Source organism: Octopus sinensis, linkage group LG18, assembly GCF_006345805.1.
Source record: "Octopus sinensis linkage group LG18, ASM634580v1, whole genome shotgun sequence".
In the NCBI taxonomy this organism is placed as follows: Eukaryota; Metazoa; Mollusca; class Cephalopoda; order Octopoda; family Octopodidae; genus Octopus; species Octopus sinensis.
The window spans coordinates 670,874-690,042 of NC_043014.1; the positions used below are offsets into that span (position 1 = coordinate 670,874).

At 41.4% G+C, this 19,169-nt stretch overlaps 1 protein-coding gene across 1 annotated transcript in view; it reads right to left on the bottom strand.

Annotated features, from left to right (window-relative positions):
* LOC115221306 overlaps positions 1-19,169 on the bottom strand; it is a 68,322-nt gene that overhangs the window by 5,350 nt on the left and 43,803 nt on the right. Inside the window, exons 3-5 of the mRNA XM_029791466.2 lie at positions 6,526-6,741; positions 3,453-3,764; positions 1,530-1,643 (exon numbers count right to left, since the gene is read on the bottom strand). Coding sequence (XP_029647326.1) covers positions 1,530-1,643; positions 3,453-3,764; positions 6,526-6,741 — 642 coding nt within the window. The remainder of the gene's footprint in view (positions 1-1,529; positions 1,644-3,452; positions 3,765-6,525; positions 6,742-19,169) is intronic.

Below are 19,169 nucleotides of genomic sequence, written 5' to 3' on the forward strand. Positions count from 1 at the left end.
TAAACAAATGATGTGTGTGATCGATAAGAAATGGTTGAACCCTCATACATTGTCTAAGAACGGGAGAGTCCATCATAAGGGTGTACACAGGCATATATGGTTATATGGATATTTTATGTCTGTAAATGTTGATGTAACATCTACTCTATAACTAATAAGATGATGAAACACTTGTAAACAAATGGAACAAACATATATTCTCTCACCGGTCTTCTTTTCTCTGTTCTATTTATAGAGATTTTTGTTAGCCATGCGCTTAATGAAGAGCTGAAAGTGAGATCTGTTTGATTCTTTGAACCTCTATTATTACACACACACACACACACACACACACACATGCCCCCTGCCATCCCAGTCCTTTATATATATCATAACTGGATGCTTTTGTCATCACACCAGTCCCACCATGGGGCTATAATAGTGTGTGCACAGGCATGCCCCATCCTATTCCTTCATATTACTTCCAAGAGAAATGACAACCAGCAACGATTATCAATAAACTATAAACAAAAACCCCAGGAAATGCGCATTAGCGCCGGCAATTAACTAGCTGGTTCTAGATTATTAATTAGGGCTAATTATAGAAAATATGTCAAATTGGTACTTCAGCACGGTTCAGTTTGAAGTAGCAGGGGTAGTGGTGATGGTGGAGGGGGGGTTGAATGTTAACAAATATCTCAATACAGCAAAGATGGTTATGATGATGATGATGATGATGATAAGTAATTATTAGCAACACACAGAGAGAAAGCTCCAGCTGACCAGGTCAGTAGAGAAGTAGACAATCAACTGGTCACCTCAGTGATCTCATATCTTTCCCAGTCCACCTGGCTGTAAATAGGTACCCCAGGCAGATGTAGTCCACACATGTTAATGTTTTTCTATGGTGCCAAGTTCAAGCCTTACCATTGCCACCAGAGGCTCGGATGGTTGTGGGGTCACTTCTTCAGCTGAGAACTGCACTGTGTCCTTGAGCAAGGTGCTTCATTTTAAGTGAGCTCACTTTCTGTCTTCATTCCCTCCACAATTCACAATCCCTCCAGTACCACATGCTCCCCTCCTTCAATGCCCTTCCCACCCATCCCCACCACACTCCACTACCATTCAACTTTTCCCCAGTTTTTCACATCTTCTCTCTATTCTTTCCTGGCTACATTGCCATTCTACCATTCTATTTCACATCATCCTCATCATTTAGCATCCATTTTCGATGCTGGCACGGGTTGAATGGTTCGACAGGAGCTGGCATGGCCAGAGAGCTGCACCAGGTCCCAATTATCTGTTTTGGCATGGTTTTCTACCGCCAGATGACCTTCCAACTGCCAATCCCCTTACAAGTCAACCACAAGTGCTTTTTCTGTGGTACCATTACATCATATCATGAATAATTCTACAATTCTACGATAGAATGGACTGACGGAAGATTCAAAATATGAACGAATATAAACAGGAGAATCCATTTAAAAAGTTTTTGATATCTGTTGTGGAGGTATTGAGTGCTGCATTTGCCAAGAAATTGGTCATCATACCTGCTAAAGTTGCGAGGCAAATTTCTGCAAGGCTTCTGCCTTTTTTAGGTTTGTCAGAAACTGGACAGGAAATAAAATCTTGGAGGCTGACATCCTTCACAGTCTGATGAATCACTGAAATCAGAAGAAAAATGAAGTTTAAAGAAACCAGAACCAACGACAGTCTGCAAGTTGGTAGAGTTTAACAGTTGTTGGTATGGGACTTTGGTTTTATATATGGAGGCTGAATAGTTGCAGGGGATAAAAGACTGCAAATAATTCTGATAGGCACCAATTTATGGTTGTACGAGTTGTTGTGCAAACCAATGTTACCAAGACAGCTTTGTGCCTCTTATCAGGAGACACCTATTGCTGGACTGCATCTTGTCTGTCAACCCCTCTTATTACACTGACCCCTGTCTACCCTCAGTCACACTACCCCTGACATGCTGCCAACTGTGTGAACAGTGACAGCACTTTCTTAATGCTAGAAGCTCTGGGTCAAGAGGATCTCAACCAATTACTGGTATCTTGATCTTTGCAATGTTAACCTTCAGGTCTTTTCCCACAATTTCAATTTTTCAAATTCAAATTTCTCATTATTTATTCAACAATTTTCACAGCAATACCAATACAGAAAACCTCTGATCCTGGTTGCTTGATCAGGGAATCGGGGTTAAACAACAACAAGAACAAGATCAAAGACCCTTAGCGCTTGATGCAGTTTAAAGGTCAACAAAGCTGGCTTTCCTGAAGGCATGTGTAGAGAACATTCCTCTCCATGGGGTCAATGCCTGGACTACGAAGAAAGAACTACAAGATCCCTTTCATGACATGTATCTCAGAAGTGTTCAGAACATCTCATAGCATGAACGCAAGAATTAAGAAATTTACAGACACATTCTACCTATGTCTGTAATAATTGGTCAAAACAGGGTCGAGTTTTCTGACCCCTGCTATTTTGCTGAACAACAAGGCCATATTAGTCAGATGTTATATTTTAGAGACTTCCATTCCCCAGTAGAGGATGAACACCACTCAGCCACTTTGATGTTGTTGCCATATATATATATATATATATATATATATATATAACATGAAATTGAGAATCTACATTTTTGATCTTGTTTCTGCTGGATAAGAAATGACCTAGGGCTGAACAGTCAGCAATTCAACCAACACAACCCCCTCTGTTGGTACTCCACAGCCACCTAAAGCCACTCCATCCCACCTTCTGTATAACCCTAACCCTAACATCACTCTCTGACTTCCCTGCATCTTAAACAAGTAAGTCTCTCTGCTGTCATTTGATTTGCTAGAGATAACAACTAAATTCTCTTACTGTCTGAAAACAAGAAGGACTTGAGACAATGTTGTTCTTGATGTACAAAAAGGGGAAAAAATTAAATAGTCATGGCTGGAACATGTTTGGTCTGTTCCAGCTCAAATAGGGTCCACCTCATAGGACAATGTCCTCCTATATATAAACATTTGTGTTGACTTGTGGCTCTCTACATTAAATTACTAAAGAAGGTGAGGGCTTCTAGAATGGAATTCTATTGGACCTTGCTACATCATCAGTCCTGCTTCTATTCACTGATAACAGAATGTCCTCCTTTCTTACATTGTAATCCCAACAAAGATTTCTTTTGAAAACAGGTTTCAACTATAAAAGTCACAACTGGTTCAAATATTTCATTTCTAAGAAGTCCCAACACCTCTAAACATGCAGTGAGGGACCCTTGATATAAGCAGACAATGTTCCCGATGAGCACCCACCACCTAGGTTACATTAGATAATGTATTCCTATATGGACTAGTCCTTGAAAGAGGGGATGGTCACTGCTTCATCATGTCTGCTCAATTGGACTAATTATGGAAGCAAACAGTGACTCGATCAGTTTCCAAAATATTAGGACAAAGTAACCGTACCCGGGTACTTACATTTTGCTACCAACCAAGTCGGTGACTTAGGATCAATAGTTAGGTCTATTGCTTCATTTGCTGTGACATTGATAACTAAAGCTCGATATAACGGTTTCTGTTCATGATGATTACGATGATGCATTGCCAAGAGGCTGGCGTCAGAGGCATTGAGGACGTAAAGTATCAACATTCCATTGGTGAGAGTCTTCAGCCTCCAATTACATCTTGTAATAGTTTCCATATTATGTGGTGTAACAAGGAAGATTTGGTCTTCTAAATCTCTGGAATTTGTCTTGTCTGAACACACATGTTCTTTTTCATTCTTAACATCTACCAAAGGAAAACAAAAGCAAAAAATTAAAAGAAGAAAGGAAATTATAGAAAGAAACAAATAAAATGACATCATTTTAAAACAAATCACTGACTCTCTGTTAATTGTGACAAGTAACACATGAAAATACCGCTTAGCATTTCGCCTGGTTTGCTAACAATTCTGCCAGCTCAGCACCTTAGTAATAATAATAATAATAATAATAATCTACAGATTGAATTTATAAATATTCCAATGTGTCGCTATGGGAGTTTCCACAAACCTCATGTTTCTTCCAACCATAATCCATATTCCTCGGATGGCTACAGTACAGTTTGTACTGTCCATGAACAAAGACCCACCTGATGCCTATGGATATTACAAACTGTATTGTAATCAGCCCAAGAATGCAGGTGATGGTCACAAAAAACATGGAAAGATGCATAGCAAAGCCTTAAAATAGTTGTAAATTCCATCCATGGATTATTATCATCTGTAGATAAAAAACTGAGAATGTGTGTGTGTGTGTGTGTGTGTGTGTGTGTGTGTGTGTGTGTGTGTGTGTGTGTGTGTGTGTGTGTATCATTAAAACTCAAGAACTACCCAAACGATTAATAGTGTTGATGGTGGCAGTGGGAGTAATAACGAGAGAGAGAGAGAGAGAGTGAGTGACCACTGAACTAACAGGCTGAAGTAGCACTGAATGAACACACATTTAGCCTTTTTGTGTGTATGTATATATATGTATGTATATGTATATATGTGTATATGTATGTGTATATATATGTATGTATATATATGTATATATATTATCACCGTGACCGACCAGACCATCAGATGTTGCTACACATCGCCGGTCACAATGCGTTTCGCATTGTTTTTTAGCCTTTCAAATGACGCCACTCCGCTGGCTAAGAGAGCAGGCCAATATATATATTATATACGTATGTATATATATGTATATACGTATGTATATGTACGTATATATATGTATATGTATATATATATATGTGTGTGTGTGTGTATATATATATATATATGTATATATATATATATATATAATCAGCGTCGCCTTACTGGCACTTATGCCTGTACTAGTAGGGTGCCAAGAACACCATCCGAGCGTGATCGTTGTGATCGTTGCCGGAGCAGCCAAATGGCTTCCGTACCCGTAAAAGGGCACCATTTGAGCGTGATCGTTACCAACGTTGCTTCACTGGCACCTGTGTTGATGGCACGTGTAAAAAGATTCGAGCGAGGTCATTGCCAGTACTGCCTGACTGGGCACGTAAAAAGCACGAACTACACTCTCGGAGTGGTTGGCGTTAGGAAGTGCATCCAGCTGTAGAAACTATGCCAGATCAAGACAGGAGCCTGGTGCAGCCATCTGGTTGCCAGCCCTCAGTCAAAACCGTCCAACCCATGCTAGCATGGAAAACGGACGTTTAATGATGATGATGATGATGATGATACAGGCTGACCAAAGCCTTGTGAGTGGATTTCGTACACAGAAACTGAAAGAAAACTGTTGTATATATGTGTAGATTTATGTGTGTGTGTTTGTACCCGCACTATCGCTTGACAACCGATGTTGGTGTGTTTACATCCCCATAATTTAACGGTTCATTACTAGGCTTACAAAGAATGAATCCCGGGGATCGATTTGTTTGACTAAAGATGGTGCTCCAGCGTGGTTGCAGTCACATGACTGAAACAAGTAAAACAACAAAACAACTATGCCATTTTAACCCTGAGAAATGCTGGGTATTTTTTTTTTTTTTACTTGTTTCAGTCATTTTGACTGCGGCCATGCTGGAGCACCGCCTTTAATCGAGCAATTCGACCCCGGGACTTATTCTTTGTAAGCCCAGTACTTATTCTATCGGTCTCTTTTTGCTGAACCGCTAAGTAACGGGGACGTAAACACACCAGCATCGGTTGTCAAGCAATGCTAGGGGGACAAATACAGACACACAAACATACACGCACATACATATATATACATATATACGACGGGCTTCTTTCAGTTTCCGTCTACCAAATCCACTCACAAGGCATTGGTCGGCCCGAGGCTATAGTAGAAGACACTTGCCCAAGGTGCCACGCAGTGGGACTGAACCCGGAACCATGTGGTTGGTTAGCAAGCTACTTACCACACAGCCACTCCTGCGCCTATCTCTGCTTGTTATTACTATATTTATCTTGCATTAAATTGGCACAGATCGGAACAATGCCATAAACCTGCTGTTGCAAATTGGAATCATTAGCCTGCAGCCAACATAAATAACAGAGGAGCTGTTAAGTGCATCCTCAGAAACGTTTCCCATGCACACACACACACACACACACGTCTGCATGCAATGGTTTCCGTCTACCAATTCCAACGATGAGAGTCAACCTATGGCTGCAGAAGACATTAGTTAAAGGCATTGTGCAGTGGGTTTGAACCTGGAATGGTGAAGATCAGAGCTGATTTCATTGGGATTTAAATGTCATGAATATTAAAGAATCCTGTGCCTAACCTGCCAAGCATATGGCACTTTGAAATTGTTGTATTCTTGACATCCACAGTTTTCAAAACTACAGGATGTACAATGGACTTAGAATTCAGAGGAATGTGTGTGTGTGTGTTGATATACAAGTGAATGTGTGAGAGAAAGAGACAGCAAAAACACACACACACACACACACAGAGAGATAGACAAAGAGAGGGAAAGAAAAATAAAGAGACAGTGACATGGAACAAGTGAGAGAGAGAGAGAGAGAGAGAGAGAGACATACCTGGGATGCAGCCATAAAGTATTCTGGCATCTATTGATGCATTCTGACAAGAATGTGGCATGTTGCACTTTCGGTATCTGTTGCAATAAAACTTGAGATCTTGAAGACATTTCCAATCACTGTCCATCAAGGCATTTAACTTTTCAATGAACATCACACTCCCATTATTGCAGGCAAATGTCTGGGCCCTGATGTGGGTGGAGCAAAATTCAGTTCCTGAGGAGGAGAGAAAAATTTATACAAAATATATATTTTTTTTTGTGAAAATGTCTGAAGATAGGGAGAGACCCAGGAGAAGTTTATGGATTATGCAACTGGCATTCTGTTGGTTCTAATAATGAGGATTCCAGTTGATCCAATAGTGGAACAGCCTGCTTATGAAATCAACTTATAAGTGGTTGAATACCCCACAGACATGCATACCTTTAATGTAATTCTTGGGGAGATTCAGTGTGACACAGAATGTGACAAGGCTGGCCCCTTGTGAATTACAGGTACAGCTAATTTTTGCCAGGTGAGTGGATGGAAGCAACATGAAATAAAGTGTCTTGCTAAAGGACACAGTGTGTCCCAGGGTATGAAACTCGTGACCTTGCAATCATGAGGTGAATATTCAAACAATTAACCATGGGTGCTCCCAATAATGATGTTCTTAGAAAACAGGGGTCAAATTTAGTAGAATTGGGGGCCAATGGGTGGAGGCTACAATGACTGATTTGGTTCTTCAAGTTTCTCAGTTTGATTCTTAACACTTTGTATGCCATGAATCCACCCAACACCCAATATGTTGATTTGATATTGCCTAAAATCACCCATATGAAATCACTCATCTCTCTTTACTCTTTTACTCTTTTACTTGTTTCAGTCCTTTGACTGTGGCCATGCTGGAGTGCCGCCTTTAGTCGAGCAAATCGACCCCAGGACTTATTCTATGTAAGCCCAGTACTTATTCCATCGGTCTCTTTTGCCGAACTGCTAAGTGACGGGGACGTAAACACACCAGCATCGGTTGTCAAGCAATGCTAGGGGAACAAACACAGACAAACAAACACATACACACACACACACACACATATATATATACATATATACCACTGGCTTCTTTCAGTTTCCGTCTACCAAATCCACTCACAAGGCATTGGTCGGCGCGGGGCTATAGCAGAAGACACTTGCCCAAGATGCCACGCAGTGGGACTGAACCCGGAACCATGTGGTTGGTTAGCAAGCTACTTACCACACAGCCTTGTTTTAAAGGAAGTTATGAACTCTCTAGTAAAGGAGATAACTTTAATCTCTTCCTCTGTCATTTATTCAGTATTCTGTAAATGCCAGGGTCATTCTGTAAATGCCAGGGTCATTCTGTAAATGCCAGGGTCATAATTGAGGCTTGTGAGGCTGCAATTTGGTGGAATTGTTTTTGGAGTTTATTTGTTTTTCCATCCTCTGTGAAAGGAACATCCCTCACCTTGCTGAGACTGTGTCCTTAACCCAGTGAGGAGGACCCACATCCCTATCTCTGTTTCTTTTTTCAAAGCCTTCCTTTTTTAGATATCTCAAACCACATTCCTGCCCACATATCAGGGTCACTGCTGCTGATATACACACACAAACCTCCATTACAATACTGACCCCATCTAAGGGATGCTGCTGTTGTTGCTGTTATGCACAGAAAAATCCTTAGCCACACTTGAAAGCCTCCCCTTCACCCACAATTGCTGACCCTCCCCCCACACACTTCTGTCTATACTTCTACCACTACTTAACCACCAACTAGGGGCCACACTTGACAAATCCCCTTGAGACATGCCTCTTCTCTTTTTCTTTGATTATCTTACAAATCCTTCGCTAAATATTTTATGCAATCCTTTCTCTACAGACTAACCCCCCCACACACACACCACCACTATTAGAATTCCTCTCTGCATTTCTTCCACATCAGACATCAAGCTAAATATGAATGTCTCACCAGTGATAAAGAACCTATTACCCCCATTGATACACTGATCCTTTCTCACACAACATCTACGTAGATAGGGTCTCCCATACTCAAGGTTTCGTGTAAAAACTCTAAAAGTGTCTTTTCATAAAATTTCATTAAAATATTTTCCATAGAAGAAGAAGAAAACAAAATTCCCTGCTCTTCACCATTTTCAAATAGTAAGTAATTAGATAATTATATCAAAATATGGGATGAATGAAATAATGGGATTTGGTTAGGAATTTATTTATGGCAGTCATTGCGTACTCACTATCTACTGGCCTTATGGGACAGGAAATAAGCCTACACACATACGCACATTATATATATATAATATATATATATATATATATATTATATATATACATATATATATATGTACACACACACACACACACACACTGCTATTGTATATAATACCCATGAAAGAATGAAAGCAGGTGCTCATCCTTACAACTCTAAGTCCATTGTGTGTGCATATTTGTACACACACACACACACACACACACACACACTCCTCTGCTTGAACCATCGACGAATGGAGTCACAGGAGTGTCACTGTGCCTCACTGTACACAAATCACTTCAATGAGTCCCAGCCGTGGTGCGTACCAGGTCTCAGATCTCTGCAAACGAATTCAGCCATCTCTTCCTCGCCCCCACCCCCCTCTTCTCCCTACCCAAGTTCCTTCCAAGAGGGTCTTGGCAATGCCACTGGATATTGTTAAATGCCATTCCGGCTTAGCTTTCTTTTCTTTATCATTGTGGGGAGATCTTCATGAAGGCCAATATGCTACTAGATAGATTTTTTTAAAAATATTTTAATGGACTTGCAGCCCACATCACAGCACGACGACCCAGGACGAAATACTAGCATAACCTCACATTCCCAGTGTCTGTCCGTCTGTCTCTCTTTTTGCTAAATGCAACACAAGAAACTCTCTGACCTTGAGCCACTTATGCAGCTTTACAGTTAAATATGTGTATGTAAACACACACACACATACACGCTTTAATGATTGTGTGTAGGATGGCCTGAAATTTGAAGAGGGTGGGGGTTAATCAATTCCATTGAACTCAGGACTTGACTGGTACTTTATTTAATTGACCCAGAAAGAGCAAAAGGCAAAGTTGACCTCAGCAGGATTTGAAACCAGAAGCGTTTCTATGCAGTTTTTATCAAATTTCACTCTCAAGTTTTGGGTCAATTTGCAACAATGGTAAATGAATCTCACCCAAGATGCAATGTAGTAAGATTGAACCTGGGTCCTTGTGGTTGCAGATTGAATTTCTTAAGCACTCAGCCATACTGGTGTCTCTAAACTGAAACCTTACACATCATACTAGCACACAAACCTGACATCCGATTCCTCCCTGAGCCACAACCCTATTGACTCTTTTTCAGCTCAAACTCCACTCACCCCCCTCTTATTCACCCGTTTCATCTCATTTGGTGATTTTGGCTCCCTCTGAATCCCTCCCACCATCACCAATAATTCTGACCAGATTTCTTCTGCCTCCACCCAATGACACTCACCTCACTTTGCCCTCCTCCAAAATCATCTTTCAAGACACAACATTTCTTGGTTCTGATGCATTCCCCCCCCCCCCCCGCTCCATCCCTGTGCTGATGCTGCCAATACAGAAACCAAACCATTTGCTGTTCATGAACCCTACATCAACGACTTCCACATTCCTGACTGACACACCCCAAACCCCCTTGAACACTTCCTCACCTCCAAACCAACATCACACACACACACACACACACACCATACATGTGTGGCTGTGTGGTAAGAAGTTTGCTTCCCAACCACATAATTCTGGGTTCATTCCCACTGCGTGGCACCGTGAGTAAGGTGTCTTCTATTTTAGCCTCATTCTGACCTTTTGAATGGATGTCGTAGATGGAAACTAAAAGAAACCTGTTTGTGTGTGTGTGTGTGTGTGTGTATAATCTATTCTTTTACTCTTTTACACGTTTCAGTCATTTGTGTGTGGCCATGCTGGAGCACACTGTCCTAAAAGGATTTCAGTCAAAGAAATCTACCTCAAGACTTATTCTTTGTAAGCCTAGTACTTGTTCTATTGTTCACTTTTGGTGAACTGCTAAGTTACAGGGACATAAACACACCAACATAGGTTGTCAAGTGATGCTGGGGAGGGGGGCAAACACAGACACAAAAACGCACACACACAAATATACAAAAAAGGTCAACACGTGTGTGTGTCTTTGAGTTTGTTACCATTGCTTAGCCTGGTGTTGGTATGTTTACATCCCTGTATTCCAGCAGTTCAGCAAAAGTGACTGATAGAACAAGAATGAGGCTTAAAAAACTAAGTATATATATATATATATACATACATACATACATACATATATATATATATATATATATATATATATCATCATCATCATCATCATCATCATCATCGTTTAGCGTCCGCTTTCCCAGCTGGCAGGGGTTGGACGGTTCAACTGAGGTCTGGGAAGCCAGGAGGCTGCACCAGGCTCCAGTCTGATCTGGCAATGTTTCTACGGCTGGATGCCCTTCCTAACGCCAATCACTCCGTGAGTGTAGTGGGTGCCACCGGCACAGGAGCCAGGCGAGGCTGGCAACGGCCACAGACGGATGGTGCTTTTTATGTGCCACCTGCACGGAGGCCAGTTGGGGCGGCACTGGCAACAGCCACGTAGCCGGGGCGGCGCTGGCAACGGCCACGTAGTCGGGGCGGTGCTGGCAACGGCCACGTAGTCGGGGAGGTGCTGGCAACGGCCACACACACACACACCCGTGATGTGATTGTGTTTGTGGGTGTGTGTGTGTACAGCAGCAGGTTGACGAGAGCCAATTGTAAAACATAAGGATGTCGTTATTATTATTACAACTCTTGCTATAATTTATTTTATTATTACTATTATTGTTGTTGTTGTTGCTGTTCTTAAGAAGTGTAAAGTCTGTTGAAATGGGGTCATCACAGCTGGTTGACCAGCTGAAGTGCTGTGAAAGACAGGACTTGGGAGCAGGGAGGGGCGGAGACACATTAGGCTCACAGATTACACACACATACACATATACATACAGACACACATGTATACACACACACACAATTAGTCATCCCCTTAATCTTATTATGATGATCCCAGTATTACCATCGCCCCAGCACCAACAACAACCCATCAAGGGAACTGTTATGTGGATTCTTAGGCCCCTATGAATTATAAACTGCCATCACTGGAAAAGAAAGACACATTACATAATGTAGTCCTAGGTACACTGTGCTTAGATAAAAGATAGGCTGGAACATCTTAGATCATAAGTCTGTAAGATCAGGATTGAGCTGAGGCTAAACAGCAAGAAAAACACATCAGATAATGTAGTTCTAGGTAGACTTAGCCCAAATAAAGAGGAGGTCATAGCTGGAACAGCTTTGATTGTAAGGTGTGTTGGATCAGGACTGACCTTGGGTTAAATAACCCACAGCCACTGACCACTACCTTCGCTGACCATATCTTAACTGCTGGCCAAGCTGAACACCACCACACCAATCTAGGAATATCTTCAATTGTTATGGGCAATGTCCCTCCTCTTAGGTCAACAGGCAACAGATTCAGAAGAGCAGAGACCATTGTAGTAGTGGTTAGACAACACCAAGAGAGGACACAGCTTAAAAGGAGACAAGTATATCTAGGACTACACTAACCAAAGTGACTTTCGTTATTCTTAAGATGGAAGGATTTGATAATGCGTGTGTGGAGGGTGTAAACTAGGTGGAGTTAGGGTAGCCTTAAACAGGGGTTTAGTAATTGTTTAGAGCTCAAATATCTTCTGTTTCTGCTAAGTCTTCAACACAACAGTTGGGGGAAAGGGAAGAGGCAGTGTCCTGTTAGGGGACACAGGGAATTAGGGACTTGACATTGGCTGGAATGAGTGAACAACAGAAATATAATTTACATCAACTTTCAGAAACCCCGTGATGAGAGACAAGTGTGTGTGTGTGTGTGTGTGTATAAATATGTGACTATTTCATATAAACCAAGCCATCTCTCTCTCTCTCACACACATACATGCACACATCATACCAAACTGTCCATAGCTGCCTGTTCTACCTTGGTATGTTTGTGTGTCTGAGTATAATTTATGCATGTGTGTGTATGTGTGTATTTACATATTTCCCTGTTTTTATAAAAGCTGACACATAACTTCATACTCGCTCTCCCTCCTCTCACACACACACATCCCCCTCCTCCCTACAGACATTCATGCATGGATACACCTTCCTTCAGGTTCTCACGTAGATAACTTCCTCTTACACACATTAAACACACATGTACACACACACCACACACACATATGAGCACACCTGCTTTTCTAGTGCCAACACACATGAAAAGAAATCCCCTCCAACACACACACACATCCCTACCCAAGCTCAAATATATTGTGGAGCATTTTTATAAATGACTGATTCAATAATAATAATAATAATAATTTAATGGCGTGCCAAGCTTCAGTGAGCTGCAAAATCGAGTCCATCTCTCTATTGTGTCTCCCCTGTAAGTTGTCTGTCATAAACCTCACCACTTCTCCTTATAATCTCTTTGATCTTTTTCACATACCTTTTTACACATCATCATCATCATCATCATAGTCATTATCATACTCTGATATATCAAGATTAGGTATCTTCCTCGTGGTTGTTAGACTCATAATATTTCAGTGATTCCATCTTCCAGTTTTCTTCAAACCAAAATCTTGTGACTAACAACCAGCACTAAAACACTCGTCTCTATTATTTTGTTACGTTTTTTTTTTTTTAAGCACCATCCGAGCGTGACCGATGCCAGCACCGCCTCGACTGGCTTCCGTGCCGGTGGTACATTAAAAGCACCAACCGATCGTGGCCACCGCCAGACTCCCCTGGCACCTGTGCCGGTGGCACGTAAAAAGCACCCACTACACTCGCGGAGTGGTTGGCGTTAGGAAGGGCATCCAGCTGTAGAAACACTGCCAGATCAGACTGGAGCCTGGTGCAGCCTCCTGGCTTTCCAGACCCCGGTCAAACCGTCCAACCCGTGCTAGCGCGGAAAACGGACGTTAAACGATGCTTAGAACTGCAAGAATTCTTTGCAGGGTTCTTGAAGCAAGACCAGTAAACAAGTGTCACCTTTGTCTGCTGGCCGTGAGCAGATGACACTTTCCATCATACCCAACAAAACAAGCTGAGAGTTTTCATATAATAATAATAATAATAATAATGATAATTCCTCACTGCATAAATTAAGACACAATACACATTATTATTAAACATTTAGAAAATATTTGTCATTAGTGGACGTGTGACCACCACCACCACCATCAGCAATGCGGTCTAATGTAGATGCGTGAGTGAAAAAAGCAAACAGTAAACCGTGAGCATGTTAGTGTTAATGTGTGTATGTGCTAGTGTCTGTGTATGTAATAGTGTGTGTGTGTGTGTTAGCATGTGTGTATGTATGTGTTAGTGTGTGTGTGTTAGCATGTGTGTATGTATGTGTTAGTGTATGCAAATGTGTGTCAGTGATTTATTGACATTTCTCACTAATTACAAAAGCTTCTGGAACAACTTTGATAAAATGTCAGAGTGGAGGCCACCTTCTGTAGGGGAAGACTGGCATTTAAGGATCACCCCCACCCTTCACACTAGTCCCTACTGTTGTTTAGTCTCAGGTCAATCAAAGATGCTCCACCTGTGTCCATTCTATTCAGATATAGTGTATCTTGGACTAAACTAGGCAATGTGTCCTTCCTTGCTGTTTAATGACAGGTTTGGGTGAATGAACTGCAAAGACCATGGACCTTCCCTCCCTCCCTCACCCTCACCAAGTGTTGAACAATGGCCTGATGGGATACATATAGGATTCAAGAAGGGTGCAACAGGCCAAAAGTTCCTTTCTTCTATATAGTAGTCAAGCAGCTGTCATGTAAAGCGTGTGTGTATACATGCATATCATCATCATCGTTTAATGTCTGCCTTCCATGCTGGCATGGGTGGGAAGGTTTCACAAAGGCCAGCCAGGCAGAAACCTGCACCAGACTTCTGTGACTGTTTTGGCAGGATTTTTACAGCTGGATGCCCTTCGTAACACCAACCACTTAGCAGAGTGGACTTAGTGCTTTTTACATGGCAGAAGCACAGGTGAGGTCAGTTTTTGGCAAGGTTTTTACAGCTGAATGCCCTTCCACCCATATATATATATATATATATATATATATATATATATATATATATATATATATATATATAATATATATATATATATATATATATATATATATATATATATATATATATAAACCACCTTCAACTCAATCAACACTGAAAGATTTTATACCCGACCAATCTATAAAATGTTAAATATTAAATCTTATACTAACTATATCTATTCTGAATCCCGTATTTTCCATTTATAAGACTACACGTGTTTCATGAAAGTACATCAGTAATGATTAGATATGAGGTATCTAGTTTCAATACTTAATCAGGTCGACATACTCCCAATCTTCAGGTCTGAATTCCTCAACATTTTTCACTATAGTTAGTATAAAAAGCACCATTCGAGCGTGATCATTACCTGCTTCACCTTATTGCCACTTGCGCTGGTGGCACGTGAAAAACATTCGAGTGAGGTAATTGCCAGTGCCAATGAAAAGGTGAAAAGGTGGTAGCAATTGCACAATCTTTTGGGGTGAGTCGGACAACTGTATCGATGATTGTACATAATAAGGACAAGATTTTAGCACAAATCAAATCTGAAGCCCCAAGGATGAAGATCACTGTCATCAACAAGAGGCAAAATCTTTGAAGGAATGGAAAGTTTTCTTTCTCTTTGGATTGTTAGGTTGAATGGTCAGCTTGCTACAATTAGTCAAGAAATCATTCAAGAGAAAGCATTGTCTTTGTTTGAGAACTTGAAGAAAAAACATCCAAATGAAAAAGATGTAAAGTTGAAGGCAAGTCAAGGATGGTTCACGAGATTCAAGGAGTGAAGAAGTTATCATTCCACTAAGAAGCGAGGTGAAAGATTCTATGTATTTGCACAACAGCACCAACAACATATTTATTTTTCAAATAAAGAGGATTCAGGTGAAAGTCATTGAAAATGTTGATAAGAAATAAAACAGGAAGTTAATGAATGTTTAAGTATTTAGGTTATGTCCCTTCTACTTCCTGTTGAGGAAGTGCAGACTCTGTGGATTGGGCTTTATTTAGTTACTATTTGCGCTCATTTATATATTACTCTCTTTACTCTTTTACTTGTTTCAGTCATTTGACTGCGGCCATGCTGGAGCACCACCTTTAATCGCGCAAATCGACCTCGGGACTTATTCTTTGTAAGCCCAGTACTTATTCTATCGGTCTCTTTTGCCGAACCACTAAGTTACGGGGACGTAAACACACCAGCATTGGTTGTCAAGCAATGCTAGGGAGACAAACACAGACATACAAACACACACACACATACATATATATATATACATATATGGTCGTCTGCTAGCCTTGTCTGGCACCTGTGGTCGTCTGCTAGCCTTGTCTGGCACCTGTGTCGGTGGCACATAAGAAAACCATCCGAACGTGGCCGTAGCCAGTACCGCATCGACTGGCCTCCGTGCTGTGGGCACGTAACAAACACCATCCGATCGTGGCCGTTCGCCAGCCTCGTCTGACACCTGTGTCGGTGGCACATAAAAAACACCATCCAAGCGTGGCCGTTCGCCAGCCTCGTCTGGTACCTGTGTCGGTGGCACATAAAAAAAACACCATCCGAGCGTGGCCGTTCGCCAGCCTCGTCTGGCACCTGTGTCGGTGGCACATAAAATCACCCACTACACTCTCGGAGTGGTTGGCGTTAGGAAGGGCATCCAGCTGTAGAAACACTGCCAGATCTGACTGGCCTGGTGCAGCCTTCGGGCTCCCCAGACCCCAGTTGAACCGTCCAACCCATGCTAGCATGGAAAGCGGACGTTAAATGATGATGATGATGATGATGATACGACAGGCTTCTTTCAGTTTCCGTCTACCAAATCCACTCACAAGGCATTGGTCGGCCCGGGGCTATAGCAGAAGACACTTGCCCAAGATGCCACGCAGTGGGACTGAACCCGGAACCATGTGGTTGGTTAGCAAGCTACTTACCACACAGCCACTCCAGTGCAACATATATGTGTGTAAAGTACACGTGTGTAGGTGTTAAATGGCATCACTTCACCAGAGTTCCAGCATTGCTTCCGACAATGGAAAACGTGTCTGGACTGATGCATTGCTTCAAAACAAGGAATATTTTGAAGGCAATAAAAGTGTAAACATCTAAAACTAAGTGAATGAAACAATATTGCAAAACTCCAGCATCTTTTGGGTACCCCCTCCTATATATATATATATATATATATATATATATATATATATATATATATATATATAAGCATGGTTTTGTGGTAAGAAGCATTTTTCTCAATCAAATGTTTCTGAATTCGATTCCACTGAGCAGCAACCCTTGGGCAAGTGTCTTCTACTGTAGCCTTGGGCTGACCAAAACCTTGAAAGTGGATTTGGTAGATGGAAACTGAAAGAAGCCCATCATGCATGTGTGTGTGTCCTTATCTTGACATCGCATGATAGTTGTAAACGAGTGTGACTGTTATCTAAGCAGTGTTCTTTAATTTCAATCTTCTGCGAAAATAAGGTCTTTAAACCAATGATGATATTTTGATATTGTTGAGCAAAATATTCCTGGTAAAAGCAAAAAAAAAAAAAACTGATCAGAATGTTACTGAAATATCTTTAGAGATGCAGGCAGGAAGCACATCGCTTGTTCCCTGCTGGAGGTAAATCTACGGACCCTGGTTTGGTCACTGATGATAAATGGCAGAAGGGGAAGTGTAACAAGAAGTTAAATCTGGAAGAAAAGAAGAGTTGTCTCTCATGAAATGATGTCAGTTGTGGCTGAAAGGGGACAGCCATGGGTTTGTTGTCCTCCTTTCTCTTGTCTGAAAAAAGGCAACAGCCATGAATGTTGCCAAAACAAATTTTCTATCTCAAGGCCAGCAACGAAATATTTTGTGTTTTTCTAATTCTGGATGTTAATGAGACATCACTGAAACAAGTGGAGGTATGTGTTGGAGCTGTACTCACAAGCGATGGTAGAGTGCAGGAAGCTGAACTGGATGCGAGAATTGCAGGTACCGGCATGGTAAGGCAGCATCTCAAGCACTTGGTCCTCAGAGAGTCTCGGTCGTGCCTGGGAATCCAACTGGAAAGTCTAATGACAGTTGCTTCTGAAAGGATCCTATGGAGGAGGAGGAGGAGGAGGAGGAGATGCCTAAGGGTTCGACCCCCCACCCCCGTGACCTTTCTGGTTGGCGGTGGGGGGGAGAGAAGATGGCCGGATGGAGAGAGTTCAAGAAGGAAGATTGACAATTACTCCCTATTGGCAACCCTTCTTTCTCCCGCTCCATCCTTCATGCTGACCAAGGATTAAACACCAAATCAGGGGACTGATAAAACTTGGTGGTGGGGGTCATTGCAGATATTAAACATACATTGTGTGCATGCATGTGTGTGCAAGTGTATATAATTTGTCAGTGAGGCAGTTAAACACAGTAAGCCAGAGTGTGTTAAATAACTACTATCTATATAATAACTCTACAACTTATATAATTAATATGTATATAATTACTTTTGTGTATATAATTACTTTTGTGTATATAATTATTAGTGTGTGTATATAATAACTTCTGTGTATATAACTATTACATATACAACTAGTGTGTGTATACAATAACCAGTATGTATACAACTCTGTGGCTAGCCTAAATACCTGCAGTAACAAGTTTGACCTCCTTAATTCACACTGAGAATAGGGGTCAAACGAGTGAGGGAGCTGGTGTAGTGTGTGTGTGTGTGTGTGTGTGTGTGTGTGTGTGTGTGTGTGTGTGTACAATAAAAATATCTTTATATATTTCACAGAGGAGATGGTGTTGGTAGTTGTGGTGGTGGTGGTGATGGAAGATGTCTATAGTAATGATGTTAACTGGCTCAAGTCAAACAGAAAGACACACAGACAGACAAGGTTGGTCCTGTGTGTAGTAGTAGTAGTAGTAGTGGAAATGTTGCAAGAGAGCGGTGGTGGTGGTGGTGGTGGTGGTGGGGCTCCCTTTATCTTGATAACACAGTAAAGAAGAGAAGAAGATCAGTTTTAAAAAGCAGTAAATAAATAAATAAATAACCAAACAGACGGACAGACAGACAAGGATGGTTTTTATGGAGAAGAGAGAGAGAGAGAGAGAGAGAGAGAGTGAATGTAGGTTTTCTTCAGAGATGATAATATTGAAACAAGGACCTCAGTTACTGTGGCTGGCAGGAAAAAAAAACTTCTTTATTAACAGAAATAAACAAGATGTCTTTGAAATGATTCTCTTAACCCAACATCACCATAATCATCATCACCATTATCATCGTAATAACAACCTTGAACCAATATTTTCTACCATATTGCCAGGTCAGCCAAAGATTTAGCAGTGAAAATTACGAGACAGAGGGAGCTACTAAACACACACACGCACGCACGCACGCACGCGCGCACACACACACACACACACACACACACACACACACATACATACATA